Consider the following 22,655-nt stretch of genomic DNA (forward strand, 5'->3'; position numbering starts at 1 on the left):
GAGAATAAATGTTCATTCCGACTTACTTTCCACCAAAGGACATGCTTTACAAACAGCATGTCCAAGAGCATAACAAAAACAGAATTACCTGGAAAAACTCAGCAGGTCTGGCAGCATCGGCGGAGAAGGAAAGAGTTGACGTTTCGAGTCCTCATGACCCTTCAACAGTTCTGTCGAAGGGTCATGAGGACTCGAAACGTCAACTCTTTTCTTCTCCGCCGATGCTGCCAGACCTGCTGAGTTTTTCCAGGTAATTCTGTTTTTGTTTTGGATTTCCAGCATCTGCAGTTTTTTTGTTTTTATGTCCAAAAGCATGCTGTGAAAGGCCAATTTTGCAGATAATCATTCAAATTTTTGAGAAAATGCTGGAATCATGTGCATGCTGCGACCTGCAGCTTGTTAGCTCGATTCTCTTCAGTGAGCAATTATGAGTCTAACAACATATACAAACTCAAAATCTCAGGTTAATCAAATAAGCAGAGGCGTTTGAGAAAAACAGTGCATTAGTAAGTTTCATCACTTTCTTGTAAAGTTTTACTATTTGAAATCAGGTTTACAATATAATAATTGAACAGAAACCAAGGAAGCAGCCAAAGGGATTTTTTTTTTTTTACATTGAGAAATGTTGTTTGCCACTATTTTGTTTTCTGCTGTCAATTGCCCATTTTTGATTCTCTAAGCTGCACTATTATAGTTTTCTTTGCCATTTGCTATTCTTAATGTGTTCCTTAACTTTCATTTACATCTACTATCATTTAGAAATGCAAAAATTGAAACACAGTTGCAAGAAATCTGCACGCAGAAATGTGATGCCCAAAGGGCAATGAACGGAATCATTGTGCATAATGTATCTGTATAGTACATTAGAAATATTTACATCTGTATACATTTCCTGTCTGCTTTTACTATTTTAAATTTCTATGTTCATATTTATAATGTAAATTGCCCACATATACTTTATTCACATCCTCCATCAAGGGAAAGGCTGTAGCGCCTCAGTTTTGCATCTCCCAAAATTTAGACCTGTACGATGGAGAAACTCCCAACTTACAACAAACTATTACTTTTCAAAGTGCTTTGTCAAAGCATTATATTAAAATGAAAGCAGAATGTATGACTTAGTATAAAAACAGATAAAAAGGGACTTGAAAGATTAGCAGCACTCAAAGCAGAACGGTCACCTCACCCAAATCCATCTTAGGTTGCGGAGGGTGGTACAGGCGGAAATCATAGGCTTTGGCCAAAATCTTACAGTTGTGGTGCCAGAAGACTGGAGGGTTGCAAATGTTACACCCCTATTCAAAAAAGGATAAACTCAGTAACTGCAGGCTAATTAGTCTATCATCAGTGGTAGGGAAGTATTTACAGATACTAATCTGGGACAAAATTAATTGGCACTTAGAAAAATGTGTTATATAAAATAAAAGCCAAAGACTTATTAAAGGCAAATTGTGTTTGACTAACTTGATTGAGTAATTTGATGAAATAATGGAGAGCTGATAACAGAAGCGCAGGTGATGTTGTATACACGGACTTTCAAAAATTGTTTGACTGAGTAGTACATAATAGGTACGAAATTGGCTCAAGGATGGAAAGCAGTGGCTAGTACTGAGCAGCTGTTTTTCACCCTGGAGGAAAGCATGCAGTGGTGAACCCAGTGGTCTGTGTTGGGACCACTGCTCTTTTTGATATATATTAAAGAGCTGGACTTGGGCAAAATTGTCATAATTTCAAAGGTCGCAGATAACACAAACTTGGAAATATTGTGAGGAGAGAGAATAATATCAGGCTTCAGGAAAACAGACAGACGGATAAAATGGACAGACATAAGGTAGATCAAATCTTAATGCAGACAAGCTTAAAGTTATGAGAGTGAGAAGAAGCAATATAAACTAAATTTTACAATATTCAAAGGGGATGCAGGAACAGCAAGTCCTGAGGGTATACGTATACAAGTCTTTGATGGTGGGAGGACAAGTTGAGAAGGCTGCTTAAAAAAACATGCGTATCCCTCACTTTATAAACAGATGCTTAGAGCAAGGATGTTATGCTAAACTTTTGTAAAACATTGGTTATGTCCCAGTTGCTGTCAAGACCTTACAGGGCGTCCTGAGGAGATTAAATAGAATGGTACGAGGGAGGGATTCCAGTTACATAGAGAGACTAGAGAAAGTGGGATTGTTCCCCTTATGACAAAAGCTTTTATAGAGGTGTTCAAAATCATGAAGTGTTTTGATGGAGTGAATGAGAAACTGTTTCCAGTGGCAGAAGGGTTGCTGGTCAGAAGATGGAGTTAAGGTAATTGGAGGTGAGAGGAGGAAAAAATATTACACAGTGAATTATCATTTAGAATATAGTATCTGAAAGGGTGATGAAACAGACTCAATAATAACATTCAAAAGAGAACTGGTTAAATTTGAAGTGAAAAAAGAATTCAAAGCCGTGGGGAAGAACAGGGAATGAGTATGATTAGAAAGCTCTTTCAAAGGGCCAGCAGAGGCAAAATGGGCCAAATGAGTCATGCAGCACAGAAAGAAGCTAGGAATTCTGTTCTGTAACTTCATAAAATTGGGACTGGATTACAAAGTTTAGTGTGTATAATCTCTCAGCATACATCAATTTGATTTTCAGCATAACAACTTGGCCTTTGCTTGAGCTATAGCATTAAGTGCAATACAGCTATGGTACTCAATGTAGCACTATAACAGTTGTTACAATCCAGTTGCAGAACCAGTAACATATTGTTTAAAGTAGAACCTGGGGTTTCAAACGTTGTCTAAGAGAATAAAGTCACAAGATTCCACGATTCTAAACAGACAAACTTTACTATACAAAGTCAGGAAAATAAAATCTGCAATATCTATCTTATACTCTACCATTCAGAATTAACAAAGCAAATGTGAGTTAACAACCAAACTAGTGTTGCAATGCAGTGCAGACATCACATCTCCAGTTAAGTAAGCCCACCTGCTGTTTTATGACCTGATCTTTCTAGCTGTTAACCTCTTAAAGCAACATGGTCCCAACCTTAAGTGTAACAAACTCCAAGCTGCTTTAGTTACACTTATCTCATTTTCTACTTTAATGCCTAAAACTAAAAAAAACATGAGCTAGATATTCACAATATCGTCTATAGTACCACTTTTGGAATACAAATAAACAATTTCAAAGCAAGCAAATCAATATTAAAAGCTTTTTTTGAGGTATACTATCATAGGAAAGCCTTTTTCACATGTTTGTTTACCTCAGAATGGCTAGATAACACAAAGGAGATAGCATTGACTTTTCTTCCACTTCTCCTAAAAATTCAGAACTGACCACTATTTGCAAAGGTTTATTTACCTAACGGTTCTATTTATATAGCTGCAATGAGTAAGAAAAAGACTCAATTTAGAGGAACAAAACATTTCTTGCCTCAGTGTCTCTGGACAGAATGTCTACAAATTTACTAGTGCAAAAGTCAACCCATATTTTGGCCTAAAAAAAAAATCTTCTCCATATATTTCATGTAAACATCAACCCCATCTTTTCAGGGATCAAAGCCCAAAAATTTCAAATACAAAGTATCATCTCTGCAATTGCATCAAAAATCTTAATTTATCAGAAAAATTACACTTACCATATTTCCACCAGTTCTCCTTGTCAATTAAGGCAGGAAGAATATAAATCTATTTTGAATTTTGGTTGGGGGGGGGGCAGAGAATATGACAGATCAGAGCAGAGTAATAAATAGTGCATATGGAAACAGGGTTCAAAGACCAAATTCAAAAGTGAACTTTAAATACATGAACAACTGGGTCTCGTTCCTGAGTCATCACCCTTAGTCTTCCTGGAGTGGGGAGGGGAGGCTCAGGCCCTGCCAATCTGACCATTACAAATGCCAACTCAAGGCAATCCTCCTACACCAAGGTCTAGGTCAAGGGCTGGAAGCTGTCAAAGTGATATTTTCCAACCACATAGCTCTTCCCTTTCCTTCCCTGGCCCCTGAGCAGCATTGAGACCGTCGGCCCAACTGACGTCACTGCTACCTCTCCTGGAATATGGGGGAGTGGGTTAAACACAGAAAGAGAGAGACAGGCTAAGTAAACAGTTGATGTGGGCACCACTTCTCTCATTACCTTGTGGATTCTTTTGGAGAGCCATGTTAGGCATTGCCAAGCGGAACTGTTTTAGTTGAAAGCAAGGCCCTCAAAAACATTACCCATGTAAGCTGGCTGAGTTGTAATAACGTACACTGTATATATACTATGCATAACTCAAGATTAAACCCTAGGTGAGGCAGTGTTGTACTTAGCATCCAATTTCATTTCTGATTAAATACAATGTGGAGAGAAATCAGACCAAAGAATCACATTCCACAAGAGTCAAAACACAGCCATTTTACTTCTGTATAACTCACCTCAAAAGTTTAATTCCGTTAGGAGTAAAAAATTAATCTTAGTCTAACAACAATTTTTTGATTTAAAAATTCTCTTGGTATGCAATGTTTTGAGTGATCAATTTGACAATGATACATTAAGCAGCATTTTAGGTTTGTAGAAGTCCAGTGTTCAGATAAATGTTCTACAATGAATTAGCAGAGATGAATAATCAGAATATAGTACTAAAAGCAATTTTTAGAGATGTCAGAAAAAAGTACTCACCTTTGTGTCCCAGCATCACAGCGAGGTGTAACGGTGTGTTTCCTAAAAAAAAAGTAGAAACTGAGATGTATTCAATTTCAATCAACAGTGTTATTTATACTCCTTGCATCAGTAAAATTTACTAAACCAAAACACTCAATTATGTCTGAATCATTCCTAATTTATTTTTAGTCTCTTTTACATGAAACATTTCAGTCTCATGTTCGTGATTTCTGGTCAGCTTGTGCAGACAAGTAATTCAGAGGACCTCCTTGCAAGACAACTCGAGCCTGGCAAAGGTACCATTAACCGGTTTACAGAGTGTGCAACTGAAGGGACTAATGGGTCCACCATCTGTCTGTCTCTCTTCGTGGCTCCATCTAAGCCCAAGTTTCAATAGAGGGGGAGCAGTTGATGTCTCAAGCCCTTCCACAACCAGTGGGCACAAAATTGACTGGAGTGCATGGCATCAACACTTTGATTTGATTAGCTTCCTTTTGTTTTGAATTAAAATTTGAAGTTTATTGTTTATTCTCCTTTGGAAAAAGGCAGCACTTTTGTTAATTTAACTGATGGCAACATGCCATTAAACAGACCAAATTTCTACAGCAGCAGTTTTACGAAAAAGTAATCACCATATCATACCTTGGCTCTATCCCTACTCATTGAAAAACCACAATCTGTTCCGTCCCTTGCTCTTTGCATTCAAACTTCTTGTTTATCATCCTCCCAAGCCCTGAGCTAATGTCTTCCTCCTCCTTAGTACCATGGGGTTGACACTGCTTGGTTCCATTACATTTCTGAATATTGCCAGAACATCTCTCGCAATGGCTTATCTGCTCCCTCCCCTCCATCACCTCAGGAGTTTATGCACCTCTCTTGGCCCACTGCTTTTTCACAACTTCATGTTGCTCCTCAGTGACATCATTTATTGGCTCAGGATCTGCATGTACGCCAACAGTGCCCAGTTCTCTCTCTCAATACCAAAACAGCTTGGATGAGGAAACAAAGTCCTAGATGAATCCCAACTTTCTTCAGTTTAACATGGGCAAGATTGAAGTCCTAGTTTCTACTGGTCACCAAATTCTCAGCATGAATTTCATTTCTCTCCCTGATCTTTCAGTCTGGTTCAACAAAACTGTGCAACCTTGAGGCTCCTCTTTGAACCGGAGATGGACCTCAAAACTCATTACATCTACAGCATGGTAGCTTATTTTTAAGCTCCACAACACTGTTCCAACAATAGCCGTTCTACCCATGCTTTTGCTACCTCCAGACTCAACTACTTCAATGCTCTTTCTGCCTTTCCTTCATCCATGTTTCATAAACTTCAAATTAACCAAAGTGCAGTGCATACAAATAATTGCATTAAGTTTGGTTCATCCATTATTCCCAACCCCACAGGCCACTAATAGTTTAAAAATCCTCATCTTCAAATTCATTCATGGCCTTGATTCACCCTCTCTCTAACCTCCTCCAGTTTTACACTCTCTCTGTTTTCCAGCTCTGGCCCATGGGATATTCCACCCTTCTTCTCCTCCAATGGTGGTGCTGGAATTTTCAACTGTCTCTGCACTCTGCAATTTTTCTCACCGCTCCCTCTCTCTTCCTTTGAAGAAAAAGCATTACTTTTAACCCAGCCTTCAATCAACTCTCCTAAACTTTCACTTCTGGCAAAGTGCCTTGGGACACTTTTATTTCCCAAAAATAAATGCATAAATGCAAGCTGTAGTAATAGTAGCAGGACTAAAAATATAAAAAGAGGAATCTATATATTTAGAATGAAATTTTTATAGAAAGTGTTTTCAAATTGATAGTTCTCAGACAAAAACTGCCTAAAAATTAGAGGGATCAATTCTAATACTGGAACAGGTTGCTGTATTTTAGGTGAGGTATGGGCAAGATAGCTCAAAATAAATTCAGGATTAGGATTCCAAACAATTAAGATTTAAAGTGTTAACAGAGTTATAACACAATTAGATTTTAACTATTCCATGATAAGAAAAACTAAGAAAAAATGTCTGTGGTCAAATCAAGAACAGGCTTCCAGGTTGCAACCAAGTCTGCTTCCTTAATCAGGGTGTTGCACATCCAAGAAAGAGAGTGCAGTATTAAATCTAATTCTGGCTAATTTGTTAACCTGAACCTGAAGCAAAGCAAGACTTGAGAAGTAGCAACAATTACCCATGTAGATTCACATTCAAAATAGATTTTTAAAAAAAGGAATAAAAGTGCTGCACTGAAAATGGGATAATTTTTATGAAATGTATGGTGATCTAGCCCAGTCTTATTGACTGAGAAAACATCAAGTGTTTGTCCAGCAGTGGGAATTATTGAAATAAGGTGCAGGTTAAATACATTCCGACTTTGAACACAGCAAGTGTGCCAAAGTGTGCTATGGGTTCTATGGATAAGAGAAGCAAGAGCAATTTAAAAATGCATACAATAACTAAACAAGAAAATGGAAAATAAAAAATATGAAAGCAAAGTAAAAATTGTGATTAAGGACAAGGTATATGAATGATAATGGTAGCTAACATAAAATTGCTATTTCCATTTATAAATAGATTGGTATTTATTGCATGTAGTTATTGAGGTGAACCAGAGGTTTAAGAACTAGAGTGTTATACAAAGTAGTACTCAAGTGTTCAGGTCCATTCCTTAACTCTTCAAATAACAAAGCAGTCCTTGTTCACATACAAGACATGGACAACATTCAAGCTTCAACTGATAAGTGGCAAATAACATCCATGCCATGCAACTGCCATGTAATGACTACCTCCAAATGGAGAGTGACTAACCATCTCCCCATGACATTCAATTACCAACGTCAAATCAAACATCCTGGGCAGGTCACCATTGACCAAAAAAATTGAATGGGCCACCTACAAACGTTGCAGCTACTAGAGCAGGTCAGAAGCTGGGATATTCTGCTGCTGTGAACCACCTCCTGACTCCCCAAAGCCTTTGCAGCATCTAGGTCTACAAGAGTGTAATGAATACTCTCCAATTATCTGTATGGATGCAACAACACTCAAAAAGCTTGTCATCATCCAGGACATAGCAGCCTGTTTGATCAACACCCTATCCACCACCTTAAACATTCATTGCCTCCACTAGCAGTACATCGTGGCTATGGTGTGCACCACCTCCAAGATGCATTGCAGTAACTCACCAACAGTGCCTCCCAAACCTGCGATCTCTACCATCTAGAAGAACAAGGGCAGCTGGCACATGGAAGCACTATCACCTCTAAGTCACAAACCATCCTGACTTGGAAACATATTGTAATTTCTTCATTATGGCCAGATCAAAATGCTGGAACTCCCTCCTAACAGCACGCTCCCCACACAGACTACATCAGTTCAAGGCAGCGGTTCATCACCACTTTGTCAAGGACAATTAGGGATGGGCAATATATACTGCCCTTGTCAGCATCACCCACACCACATGAATGAATAAAGAAAACCCATCAGGGACATGGGCTTAGCAGCACTGAGATGAGGTCTAAATGTATTTCAAGGTGGGCTCAAGTTTTCAGGAACACTGATGAGGCAGGCTCTTAAACAAAGGCAGGTCCAAAGATTCTGGGGCATAGGGGCACTGTGTAGGAAGGTGAAGATCTGGGGGCAGTTAGAGAATGTGATGCATAGTCTTGTGTTTCTGCATATCATATACCCTATCAGCACTTCTCATCATAATCAGGCAGTTTTTATTTTTATGTTCCTACCTTCAAGCACTTGTGCAAATTCTCCACTTGTTAAAAATTAATTGACAGAAAATCAGGGACTGGAGGTATGCAGTTTCCCAATGTGCAATCATGCCATGGGCCAAAACCCACTATTAATGAGCAGGCAGGCTAATACAGTTTTTGATAAATATAAAATTTCCATAAACAAAAATGACCTCCAGTTTGTTTTTACAGTTACAAACTTATTTTCTCGCTTTTGTACTCGAGTCAATTCCATATACTTTCAAAACTGCCTTCTCAACTTGTTCCACCAGGTTCATATACCCCAGGTCTCTATACTGCACCCCCTTTAAAATTTCACGATTTATTTTACATTGTCTCTATTCATATTTTCCACCAAATTGTATGTCTTATGGTATTTTAGAAATGTAATCAAGAAAACGGTGCTGCACAGGGAAAATGCTATGTAGTTAAAATAATTTTACTATATTTATATTTAAAATTTATATCTAACATAACATTAAGTCTTAAAAACTGGTTCAGGTGATGTTCTGTGCAACTATAAAAAAATCATCTATAAGCAATCATTGTTTAAGAGTTTTTTTTCCTCTAACCATCAGAGGGCAGTAGTGAGAAGTGACAGAAGCATTCTGGGAGAATTCAGCACAGTCACCACAACTCAGAATGGGATCGGGGAGGACCCACTGTCAAAGAACGGAATAGCCCCAAACACTACATTGTAGTGTTTCCATCCTTCCCTCCTCCTCAAACCAAAAAAGAAAGAGAGAGAGGGAGAGGCAGTACCTTCAGGAGTGCACCAGACCTGCGTTTTTTTCAATATATTAAAGTAATTCATTGCTTAATACTGAGGTGGGAGCTAAAAAAGCATAGAAGTATAATTAGTCAAGAAACAAGGTTCTGAGCTAACATAAATAAGGCCCAGAGCTAGTGCATTTTTTAAGGGAGTAACTAGTTTAATCGAGAGGGACATCATGGCAGGAGAACTCAGATGAGTGATATGTTCCTCCTGCAGGATGTGGGAAATGAGGAATGCTTCCAGCATCTCTGGTGACCATGTGTGTGGAAGGTGTGTCCAAATGCACCTTCTAGTTAACCGGATTTCGGAGCTGGAGCTGCTGGTGGACTCATTGTAGAGCATCCGCGATGCTGAGCAAGTCGTAGATAGCACGTTTAGCAAGGTGGTCACACCGCAGGTGACGATTACACAGGCAGAAAGGAATGGGTGACCATCAGGAACAGTAAAAAACTCAGGAAGGTAATGCAGGAGTCCCCTGTGGTCATCCCACTCTCTAACAGATATACCACTTTGGATACTGTTGGAGGGATGGACTCTCAGGGGAAAGCAGCAACAGCCAAGTTCACGGCACCATGGGTGGCTCTGCTGCTCAGAGGGGTGGGAAGAAACCAAGTGGCAGGGCTATAGTAATAGGGGATTCACCAGTTAGGGGCACAGACAAGACGCTTCTGTGGCTGTAAACGTGAATCATGGTGGTATGTTAACTTCCTGGTGTCAGGGTCCAGGATGTCACGGAGCAGCTGCAGGACATTCTGGGGAAGGAAGGCAAACAGCCAGTGGTTGGGATACACATAGTTTACCTATGTCATTGGTACAGAAGGGGTGAGGACCTGCAAGCTCAATACAGGAAGTAAGGAGATAAATTAAAATGCAGGACCTCAAATGTAGTAATCTCAGGATTACTCTGAGTTCCACGTGCTAGCGAGAGCAGGAATAAGAGGATAGACCAAATGAACACGTGGCTGGAAGATGGTGTAGCTGGGAGGGATTCAACTTCTTGAAGCACTGGGACCAGTTCTAGGGAAGGTTGGACCTGTACAAACCGGACAGGCTGCATCCAGGTAGAGATGGGACCGGTGTCCTTGTGGAGGCTTTCGCTAGTTCTGTTGGGGAGTATTTAAACTAGTGTGGCAGGGGGATGGGATCCCAGGAGTAGGATCAGATAGGTCAGATTCGGATCAGAAAAATGGAGGTAGAACAATAGCTAGGGACGTTGTGATAGACATTGAGTTACAGGAGAAGCAAAGTTTAAAAAGTGTCCAGCAAGGGAAATTGACGGGGTTAAAGTGTTTATACTTCAATGTAAGGAGTATTACAAACAAAGTAGATGAGTTAAGGGCACAGGAAGACATATGGCAGCAGGATGTCATTGCTATAACAGAGACCTGGCTAAAGAGGGACAAAACTGGCAGCTTAATATCCCTGGTTATAGAGTCTTCAGACACGGTAGAATAGGAGATAAAAAAGGAGCGAGGGTAGCACTAATGGTTAAAGAATTAATTCCAGTTGTGAGAAGGGATGATGTACTAAATGGGTCAACAAATGAGGCGTTATGGATTGAGATAAGAAATAAAAAAAAGGGGCAGTCACACTACTAGGAGTATACTACAGACCCCCAAATAGTGAAGGGGAGATAGAAGAACAAATATGTAGACAAATTTATGCTTGTAAGAACAAGAGAACAATAATAGTAGGAGATTTCAACTATCCTAATATCAACTGGGATTCAAACAATATAAGGGGCACTGAGGGAGAAAAATTCATGCAGTGTGTCCAGGAAAATATTTTCAACTAATTAGTGACAAACTCAATGAGAGGAAATGCAATTCTAGACTAGTCTTGGGGAACGAAGAAGTGGGTGAAGTAACAGTTGGCAACCATATCGGGGACAGTGATCACAATTCAGTTAAATTTAGCATTACCATGGAAAAGGACAGAGATAAGGCAGGAGTAAAAGTCTTGAACTGGGGTAAGGCAAATTTTGCAGAAATGAGAAGGGACTTGGCTGAGGTGGACTGGACAGCACTGCTGGAGGATAAAACACTGGAAAACTAAAAAGCGAGATCCTAATTGTACAAAGTAGACATGTCGCCTACAAAAATAAGAGTGGTACTGCCAAATCTAGACCTCCCTGGTTGTTTAGAGGAATACAGGGGAAGGTCATACAGAAAAAAGAAAGCATATGATAGGCACAAAGAACTAAGCACTGCAGATAGCCTACACAAATATAGGAAGTGCAGGGACAAAGTAAAAAAGGAAATAAGGAAATCAAAGAAAGGGCATGAAAAATGATTAGCAAGTAAAGTTAAAGATAACCCAAAGATGTTTTACCAATACATTAATGCTAAAAGGTTAGTTAAGAAAAAGTGGGACCTATCAGAGATGAAGTTGGAAACTTGTGCAGAGGCTGTGGGAAGGGTTTGGAATGAATATTTTGTCTCTGTGTTTACAAAGGAAAGACAGGTTGTAGATATAGTAGTCCAGGTGGAATACTGCGAGATATTGAATGGGATAGTCATAAAGAGAGAGGAAGTACTCGAAGGGTTGAAATCCTTGAAGGTTCATGAGTCACCAGAGCCAAATGGATGGTTTCCAAAGCTGCTGAAAGAAGTCAGGGAGGAGATAGCAGATGCTCTGAGGATGATTTTCCAGTCCTCACTAGATACAGAGAAGGTACCAGAAGACTGGAGAAATGCAAACGTAGTTCCATTGTTTAAAAAGGGATCAAAGGAAATGTCAAACAATTATAGGCCAGTTAGTCTTACATCGGTGGGGAGCAAATTAATAGAATCAATCCTGAGAAATAGGATTAACTATCATGTGGAAAGGCATGGACTATTCAGGGATGGTCAGCATGGATTTGTTAAAGGAAGGTCTTGCCTCACAAGTTTGACTGAATTCTTTGAGGAAATAACAAGAAGGGTTGATGAAGGTAGCGCAGTGGATGTTGTGTACATGGATTTTAGCAAGGCATTTGACAAGGTCTCGCATGGCAGATTGATCAGGAATATAAAAGCCCATGGGATTCAGAGTAATGTGGCAAACTGGATAAAAGGTTGGCTTTGTAACAGAAAATAAAGCGTAATGGTCGATGGATGCCCTTGCGAATGGAAAGTTGTCTCAAGTGTGCCACAGGGCTCGGTGTTGGAATCCTTGCTGTTTGTGTTATATATTAACGATTTGGACGTGAATGTGGGGGGTATGACTGGGAAATTTGCAGATGACACAAAGATTGGCCGAGTAGTGGATAGTGTAGAGGATAGCCATAATCTCCAAAACGATATAGATGGGTTGGGGGAGTGGGCGGTAAAGTGGCAGATGGATTTTAACATAGAGAAGTGTGAGGTCATACATTTAGGGAGGTCAAACAGTTAAAGGGATTACACAATAAATGGGAATATGCTAAAAGGGATAGATGAAGTGAGAGATCTTAGCATACAAGTACACAGGTCCCTGAAGGCAGCAGTTCAATTAGACAAGGTTGTAAAGAAGGCATATGGAATGCTCTCCTTCACTGGTAGAGGTATAGAATATAAAAGTAAGGATATAATGTTGGAATTGTATAAAACACTGGTGAGACCACAACTGGAGTATTGTGTGCAGTTCTGGTCACCACAGTACAGGAAGGACATAATAGTTCTGGAGAGATTGCAGGGGAGGTTTACAAGAATGTTGCCAGGGTTAGAAAAGTGTAGCTACGAGGAGAGATTGGATAGGTTGGGGTTATTTTCCTTAGAACAAAGAAGGCTGAGAGGTGACTTGATTAAGGTGTACAAAATTATGAGGGGAATAGAGTGGACAGGATAAAGTTGTTTCCCTTGGTGGAGAATTCTAGAACCAGGGGATATAGATTCAAGATAAGTGGCAGAAGGTGTAGGGGTGACATGAGGAAGAACTTTTTTTACGCAGAGGGTAGTGGGTGTCTAGAATTTGCTGCCCAAGTTGGTGGTAGAGGCAGAAACTCTAAACTCTTTTAAAAAGTACTTGGATCTGCACCTTAAAGTGCTGTAAGCTGCAGGGCAATGGGCCGGGTGCAGGAAGGTGGGATTAGGAAGGGCACCTGGGTGTCCTCGGGCTGGCATGGACGAGATGGGCCGAATGGCCTCCTTCTGTGCTGTAACTTTTCTATGATTCTAACACAAAAAAGAATGGCAACAGGTGATATTCCTACTACTGCCTCTATTTGTATACACATAGATTGGTTCTGTTCTTCAGGAAGTACACCTAAAATTTCATTGCTTGCCTGAAATAAAAGTTTTAAGAATTCAAAGCACTTTTTTTCAAAACCTTTTGGAAAAAGGAAGGAAACCTTAAAATCCATACTAGACAGCTGGGCATATTTCTACCTTGCAGCTCATATGATGTAAAGAATATGGGCTATCGACCTTTGCAGATGTGAGAGAGAAGTAAGTGGGAGAACATGGTTGTGGAAGGAAAGGAGTGAAAGGCTGGTGTACAGTAGAGATTAGAGGGCAAGAAAGAGAACAGTGGACAGAAAGAAGGATGCAAGAAGGGTGAAGGCACAGATAAGGCAGAAGCAGGAGGACTGATAGATGTGGAAGGAGCAGCAAAGACAGGGGTACCTACTTATTTGGAAGAGGCCAAGAAGTGAGGGAATAAAAGTTTACTGAAATTAACATATATAAATATTTCACTACTTTATTATCTGGGCAACCAATCCTCCACCATTTTCCTATATCTAGTTACAAAAACAGAATCAGGAGGTCTTAAAGTGTCAAGAAAATTTAAGTGATTAAGAATACTGTAAAAGGTTGCTAAAAAAAACAGTAATTTTACTCTAACTACACAGCACATTTTTTGCACAGTGCCATTTTCTTGATTACCATTCTAAAATCTTTGAGACATATATTTTCTGCCAAAATGTGAATAAAGACAATGTAAAATAACTGGTGCAAATTTAAATGCAGAACAGAGACTTGGGGTGTATGAGCCTGGTAGAACAAGTTGAGCAGGCTGTTTAAAAGCATATGGAATTGACTCAAGAGTACAAAATCAAGGAACTTATGTTAAACTTTTATAAATCAATGGTTAGGCCCCAAGACATGTTTCTGTGTTTACAACATATAATTATGTAAATACAATACATTTTACAGTAGAAATAGCACTGAGGCCATCATGGTTATTGAGTAAATTGGACACCATTCACACATATGCTGCTAAATATGGAAATTGTAATGTTGCTATCAGAGTTTCCTTGCTCCTTCATATGCTTTGATATACAGGTACCTAGCCATGAGACACAGGATTGAAATACAAGGGTGGGTGTGAAGTTAGGGTACTTACATGTCACTAAACACACCAGAAAAATGGGCTTGTCCATTCAAGTGTAAATGAATTTTTAGTGACACATAGGATTTAGTTACTGCCAAACAACATCAATAGCACTGAAAATTATTTTTTTAAAGTTTGGAGACATAAACCTTCATATTTTTAATATTGTTGAAAATTTAAATGTAAAAAAATTGTTTTTTGTCTTTCTGACCTTTATTTTTCTCTCCTTCAATCCCATCTTTCTTTTCCTCTCTTTATTGCACATGATTTGGCATTGAAATACTTGTTCTCACTTACTGAAACACGCAGCCCAGAAGTGTAAGAACTCTTCAATCTGATTGCTTTTTGATTGAGGTGTTTCCTTAACCAATATACTGCAGATGTTGGAAATCTGAAATTAAAACAGAAAATGCTGGAAAGATTCAGCAGGTTACGGCAGTACTTTTGGAGAGAAACAAAGGCAATGTTTTAGCTCTGTGACCTGAAACATTAATTGTTTCTCTCCATGAATGCTGCCATGACCTACTGAGTATTTCCAACATTTTCTGTTTTTATATTAAGGAAATACCCTGTTGCTTTCCCTCCTTACAAAAGATGCCAGTTCCCCTGTAGAAGGAACTGTGTTTTGACTGTCTGATAAACTCAATTTTCAGTCCAAGCTCAGGGAAAGTCTGTGGGCAAGTGTAAATGCTGATGCTATTTGTTCATCGCTGACGAAAGTCCGGGCCTTTGTAACATTGCGTCGTTCTGACACCACCCTTTAGAAGAAAGTCAAGGCCTTAGAGGATGTACAGGAGATTTACTAGGATGACAGACTTCAGATATGTGGAAAGTCAGGGTTGCGGTTCTTAAAACAGAAAGGGACAGGGGAGATTTAATAGGGGTGTTCAAAATCATCAACAGTTTTAATACAGTAAATAAACTGCTTCCAATGGCTCAAGCATCAATAACCAGGGGACACATTTAAGGTAATTGGCAAAAGGAACAGGGCAATGACTTTTTTAAAAATATATTTAGTATGTTATCAGCAAGAATGCACAGCCTGAAAAGGTGGGAGCAATATCAAAAAGAGCTTTCAAAAGCAAAACCAGATAAATACTTGAAATGAAAATCTGCATGCCCATATTGAAACATTTGTGGATTGGATCTAATTGGAAAGATCTTGCAAAGAGCCAGCACAGACACAGCATCATTCCACATCAACAAGATTCTATGATTTTAGCTGAGTGAAGTTTTCCAGAGTCATAATCTGTTTCAATGGGTCTCAGCCAAAGCATCACAAATATTTCAGGTTGCACTGCAATGTCAACTAGGAGGTCCTTACAATTGCTCTTTGTATTGTAAATATACATAAAAGTAGCACGAATCGTCTGTACAACTGCTAAATGTGTTCAAAACTAGAACAATTCTCTCCTTTAAACTTTAATTAACTCAAACGGGCTTAGCTTCCACAGCGCACCATTAATTAATTGATCTATCTATTCAAAACTAAACCGGACTGAAAGAAGTATTTTCACTGAGTCTGAAAACTATAGCTATTACCCCAAATTCCCCAAAAAGTCGGTTTGAGCAAATCTCTAAACCAAGTAATTAAACAGATTCCGTACTTTTCCCCAACAGTGGTGTATATTATATTTGGTCACTTTTATATCTGAAAATTTAAAGTTGAAAACCGGGCATAATAAATGATAAAAACTGGAAACATATACATTTCACTATCAAATATATTGCCCAACTTAATTAGTTAAAAAAACATACATTTCATAATAAGCAAGAGTGCGTATGCATTCAACTTTGATTTGCAATTGTTACTTGGGGTAACATACTCCCAGAAGTTGTATAACGCTCAACAAACTCACCGTGGAGATCTTTTTGAGCTATGTTGTGGGTCCTTATCGATGACGACAATCTACGGATATCGCCTTTAAAGACGCACTCGTGGACTGGGAAATCCTCGCCTCTGGTCGCGGACGCCTCCGTGGTGAAAACCGGGCTCTTGATCAGTTTGTGGTTCGCAAAGAGTTTAGCCCGGTTTTTAGTCCTAGCCGCTTCGTCGTCCTGTTCAGCCTCAGCCTCCTCTTTGAACAGCCGATGATCCCTACGCACCGAGCGGCCGTTGGAAATCCTTTCCGCCTTCTCTCCTGTCATGACGACGAGGGAAACAGTAAAGGGGACGGCGGCAGTACAGCTGCCGCGGACCTCGCACAGACTCGGAGGTTAACGAGAGCACTTTCAGCTGCTGTTGCGCTGCGACAGCCACACAACGACATGTAGAGGAGTCAAACGCGGGGCTCGGAGGCTGCGGTAACATAGGAATAAGACAGCGGCCTGGAGGGGTGGGGGCGGCACCGAGGAGAGCCTGCGGGAAGGCAGGAGGCACTGGGTAAACTAACTCTGGAAAAAGAAAAATGATACCAAGCACAACTGTAAAAAAAATACGGGCAGATATAAAGAGTGAACACCGCCGATCGCCAGCGCCACTGTCCAGTTCGAAAACTCTTCGATCTATACTTCTGATGAAACCGCCATTTTTCTTCTCTCAACCACCCCCCCCCACGTTCAAATCTCGCGAGACTTTGCGCGGCTTTCAGTTTTATCGCGATCTTTCTTCAATTCCCGATTGTCGCGTGGTGCTGTAACCATGGTAACCAGGGCAGCTACGCGTTTGTACGGGCCGGATCTTGGTTTGTGGTAGGATGAAGTAATGTGTGTAGAAATGCTGACTATTATATAATAATTAACGCAAAAAAACCCACACCGTTTGAGATAAGAGGAAACCAAATTAGGTGACGAAACCCGCGTTTTACACAAACAATGTTTAATAGTGCTTCCAATGGAGGACATATTCACACTGGGTTGTTGGTGTTGAGATGGAAAGTGAGGTGAGACTATATTTTAAAAACATAAAAAGCAATAACGATGGCCTGGAATTTCCTCTCAGCGGCGAAGGAACGGCTTTAGCTGTTCTCCAGGAGCTTGTCTGATCCAGTTGTGAGATGGGATCTGTGCCATCTGCCAACTGCAAACGCAGGGAAGTGTTTCAACCAATCTCACTGAGACACACTGACTAAACCAGGAGGTGAGAAACAGGAACTATAAGCACCATTTGAATCATTTACAGGAAGCAAAGTAAAAATCAAGCTATGTATAAGGGATGAAGGGAGAGAGAGAGATTAGAAAAACAGAACAAAATTGTTATATTATTCGTAAAGAAATAGGAACTAATTGTTACGAGAATATACGTCTGGGGTACTGCCACATTTTGCTGCTGCACTGCACTCATGTGCCCTATAGCAATGTATCAGCCCACCAGCCACATAAGGAGCAGCAAGAAATATATTGGAAGCTCCAGCATTTTGAACCTGAAGTGTGATTATTTCTAACTTAGGGGAACCAGAGACATAACAATTTTTTAATTTTATTTTTAAAGTTTACTGATGCAAAGTAGTAATATGTACCATCTAGAAGATGCACTGCAGCAACTCACCAAATCTCCTTCAACAGTATCTTCCGAACAAGCAACCTTTACCATCTAGAGGGACAAGGCCAGCAGATGCATGTGAACACCACCGCCTGTAAGTTCCCCTCCAAGTCACACTCCATCCTGACTTGGAACTATGTCGCTATTCCTTCACTGTCACTGGATCAAAATCCTGGAACTCTCTTCCTAACAACACTGCGGGTGTTTAAGAAGGTAGCATATTACCACCTTCTCAAGGGCAGTTGGGGATGGGCAACAAATGCTAGTCTAGCCAGCAACTCCTACATCCCATAAACAAATAAAAAAAGGAACATTAGTTTTCTTCTGAGGGAATGAGACTACACACGTTTAAAATTACCTTTTGCACTTGAGTTTGTTCAGGAATAATTATTACTTATTACACCATTTTAAAAAATCACTTCTGAATGCACTAGCCTCAATGTTTACAGCCATTTTTTGTGCATGATTAGTGTGTAAAAGTTCACATCATTACAGTGATTTCAGTGCTGAGTCTAACCTAAGGACTGCAACAGTACACCCTTGGAGGAGCAGTGAATTTCTGATTAAAAAAAACCTCTGGATTTCCACATTTAACTGCATACATGGAATCCAAAAGTTGCTGTCATATTTATCCTGTATTTATGGACTCCAGCGAATGTACCATGGCTGAGGAAGAGGGCATTAGTGCAAAATGTACACAGGCTGATGAAATAGCCAATACTTCCAACACTATTTCCACTGAAGAGGTATGATCCAGCAAATTGGCCAGATTTTTTTTGACAAGATGATAGACATTTTAGTGGCTAGAGAGCCTGTGAATATAACTGGTAGTGACTATGTCTTTCCAAAGAATAATGAGAATCAAAACTTTTCAGAAGACTTATACACATGAAGAATGCTAAATGGAGAAAGGGTTGAAAGAACTTGGCTGGTGTACTCAGAAAACTGATGCAGTTTTGTGCTTCTGCTGCAAATTGTAAGGCTCAAAAACAGCACGCAAATTAATAAAGGAAGGCTGCAATGACTGGAAGCATCTTAACGACATTGTGATCTCACGAATTATCCTGTGAACATATTCAAATCATAACAAAATGGATTGAAATAAAGCCAAGTTTCTCTGTGCGTATTCATCCACTGTCTTCATTGCAAAGAGAAATAAATAAGGAGAAGAAACATTGACATGTATTACAGAATTGTCCAATATCTAGCTGAGCATAACTCAGCATTTCATGGATCAAATTCAAGGCTTTATGAAACTTGACAAAGGCAACTTGCTGGGATTAATTGAAATGATAGCTAAATTCGATCCAATGATGCAAGAACATGTCTGACATGTCAAAAATGAAGAAATCCATGACCATTATCTTGGACCTCATTTAAAATACTTTGCAGTTATTCTTGACTACTCCTGATCTGAGTCACCAAGAGCAGATGTCCCTTATGCTTTATTATGTTAACATGACTTCTGAAGAAGTGAAGGTGATGGAGAATTTTATTGACTTTCTTCAAGACAAAAGTGGTCAGGGCTGTCAGATTCTCTCAAAGATGCGCTGGATGGATTTGGCCTGAATGTATGGGGCAGAGATGCAACAATGGGGAAAATATGAAAGGCCAGAAATGAGGCGTACTGACGTGCATCTTTCAACTCAACTGCCGAGCTTTTTTCACTCTATGCGGCTTCCACAACTTAAATCTGGTATTGGAGATATGGTAAATGTAGTTCTAAAGCCATGACAATTTTTGGAGTTGTACAGCGAATTTACAATCTACTTGTGGCTTCAACTAATAGATGGCAAATATTGAGAGTGAATGCTCCCTCTCTAACTCCAAAGCCGTTGTTAGACACTAGAGGTAGTGTCAAGTAGAGAGTGTAAAAGCAATCCATTTCCGGACAAGTGATATCAGGAACATCTTGCTTAAAGTTGCTAAAGAAGGCAATGATTCAAAAGTTAAAAGTGAGGCTGACTCCTTGGTCAACTATGAACTCCAAAGTTTTGAAGTTCTGTTTGCAATGGTTGTGTGGTAAGATATCACATTCACTGTGAGCAAGACACTTCAATCCATGGAAATGCAGCTTGGCTTTCGCACACATTAAAGGACTCATTGACTTTCTGTGGAAATACCAGAAAACTTGGATTCACCTCAGCCAAGAACACTGCAACAGAAATAGCAGCTGAAATAGACGTTAAACCTAAATTCAGAGAATGTATGAAATGAAAGAGAGGTGAGGAGGATCTGGAGAATTCACCCAAGAAAGTATTTGGAAACAATTACTTTCTGGTCATTGTGGATCAGATTCGTATCACTGACCACACGATTTGAACAAATGCAAATGTTTGCCGGTTGTCTGCATGATGTGAAAAAACTCAGAAATGACATAAGATGACATGAGAAAGCAGTGCAAGGAATTGGGCATCGCATTAGCTGATGAAGAATCTCACATTATTGACAGTGCAGATGTTTTCTCAGAGCTTCGGGTACTATGAAGCTGAAAGAACAAGCACTGCACTTCAAACACTTCAGTTTCTTAAAACACTTGAAAGTTCCTTCCAAAATACAGCAATAGAGTATAGGATTTTGCTGAAAATCCCAGTCACTGTGGCTTCAGGGGAGGGAAGTTTTTCCAGATTAGAAATGATAAAGAACTACCTGAGGACAACTATGTCTCAGGATAGGCTGGGTGGACTGTCAATTCTGTGCATCGAGAAGGAAGGAAGTAGCATCTAACCGGGATTACCACGCTCTGATAGCAGAGTTTGCTGCAAGGAAGTCTAGGAAGATGGATTTCAGAATGTAGGCTGCATGACACTGATCGTGATCGGTGAGGTTTGTTTTTCATTATATGAACTTCATTATAATTATACAAAAGCAGTATAATATAACTACATTGTAATTTTGCAGCTGGACACTGTCAATATTTAGCTGCAGCTGCTCTTGACATTCATTGTATACAGATTTCACCTGTATAAAAATGTTACGGGGGGGCCCACACAGTGCGATTTGCTCCGGGCTCCAAACCTCCCCTAGGAACAGCCCTGCTCATGGGAAATAATCTGCAAGGTAAATTTCCCTTTAAAGAAAGCATTGGGAGCTTCTGAGCTCCCCATATGTCAGATTGGGAGGAGTAACCCAAAGATGCGCTGGGGAGTCGCCTTTGGAGATTCCCAGGAAAAGTTTTCACGGCAATTGCCCAGAAGTGCAAACTTCCCCTTGGCAATTGCCATGCATTGGGAACCATCAAAAAATACGATTTAAATCTCAAACTTCAGATGGTTCTGACCTGGGTTACACCAATAGTTACCCAGAAAAAGTTAACTTCTGGATAACCATTGTACAGACCCACACCGATCCCCAAGGACTCCTCCCACACCTCCAACCCCCCCAAGGATTTTCTCCCACCACTCCACAGGACCCCCCCAACTACCCTGACACCATAGGGGACTCCGCCCACTCGCCTGACAACTCCCTCCACGGGATTACCCCACACACACGGGACTAGTCCCCCCTTCCAGTGGGCCCAATTCTCACTGACACCCCCTCCCCGCCTGCCCGAGGCTCGACCAATCCCCCCCAACCAAGGCCCGATCGTCCCAGCGCCCCTAAGGTCCAAACACCACCTCCCCGCCCTCAGCGACCTCCAGTGCCCTCTGTCTTCCAATTTCCCTCACTGACCTTTGATTTCCCCCCCCTCAAATGCTATCCACTTACCTTAGACACTTACCTTCTCCCTGGCCTGTCAAGGACCTTTAAATTTCAATGGATCTTTAAACTTACATGGTTTATGGCAGCTGGTGCCATTAAAAAAAGGGGGCATGTACTTCACTTTGACTCTCCTACAATTTAACACTAGGCCCCAGGGACACACTGCACTGCCTGAGTCAGGAGGATGGGCGTGATAGGCCGGGAAAAAAAAATCAGTAAGAAACAGGGCATGGAGTGGCAATCCGATGCTGATTGCCACTGTGATGAAGTTCCGGCCCAACATATTAAAATTCAAGGTCTGTGTTTGGGCAGGTTTCTACATTAATGTTCAAAGGAAAGATCTGCCTATCCTATAATTATTAATTTATACATTATAGCATGATACAGAACAGGAGGCAGTAATTCATCGCAGCATAACTGTGCCGCCTCTCTGTTAGAGCTATCCAATTAATCCCACACCCCTGCTCCTTCTCCCTTTGATTTTTTTTCCCGCCAGTTGTTTATATATTGTGAAAGCTACAATTTGATCTGCTTCAACCGTCCATTCAGGTAGTGTATCCCAGTTCACAGCAACTTTGCATTTTAAAAAAAAACTTCCTGACTTTGCCTCTGGTTCCTTCCCCAATCACATTATTTCTCTGTCCTCTGGTTACTGACCCTTCTCCCACCAGAAACTGTTTCCCTTTATTTACTCTATCAAAACTGATCATCATTTTGAACATGCCTATCAAATCTCCTCTTAAGTGGAACAATCTCAGCTTTTCCAGTCTCTCTACATAATGGGAGTCCCTCGTCCCTGGTATCACCATAGTAAATCTCTTTTGCAGAATCATAGAGATTTATAGCATGGAACAAGGTCATTCGGCCCATCATGTCTGCATCAATTGACAAGGAGCCATCAAGCTAATCTCACTTTTCAGCTCTTGGTCGGTAGCCCTGTAGATTACAGTACTTCAAGCATATAGCCAATTATCTTTCAAATATTATGAGACCATTTCAGGCAGTGAGTACCAGACCCCCACTGCCTTCTGGGTGAAAACATCTCCCTTC

The 22,655-nt window shown here is 40.3% G+C and overlaps 1 protein-coding gene across 1 annotated transcript in view; it reads right to left on the bottom strand.

The window, feature by feature from the left end:
- ankrd13c (ankyrin repeat domain 13C) overlaps window positions 1–16,982 on the bottom strand; it is a 93,429-nt gene extending 76,447 nt beyond the window's left edge. Inside the window, exons 1-2 of the mRNA XM_041208574.1 lie at window positions 16,282–16,982; window positions 4,644–4,685 (exon numbers count right to left, since the gene is read on the bottom strand). Coding sequence (XP_041064508.1) covers window positions 4,644–4,685; window positions 16,282–16,570 — 331 coding nt within the window. The 5' untranslated portion in view covers window positions 16,571–16,982. The remainder of the gene's footprint in view (window positions 1–4,643; window positions 4,686–16,281) is intronic.
- Window positions 16,983–22,655: the final 5,673 nt, after the last annotated feature.

This window comes from Carcharodon carcharias, chromosome 16, assembly GCF_017639515.1.
Source record: "Carcharodon carcharias isolate sCarCar2 chromosome 16, sCarCar2.pri, whole genome shotgun sequence".
NCBI lineage: Eukaryota > Metazoa > Chordata > Chondrichthyes > Lamniformes > Lamnidae > Carcharodon > Carcharodon carcharias.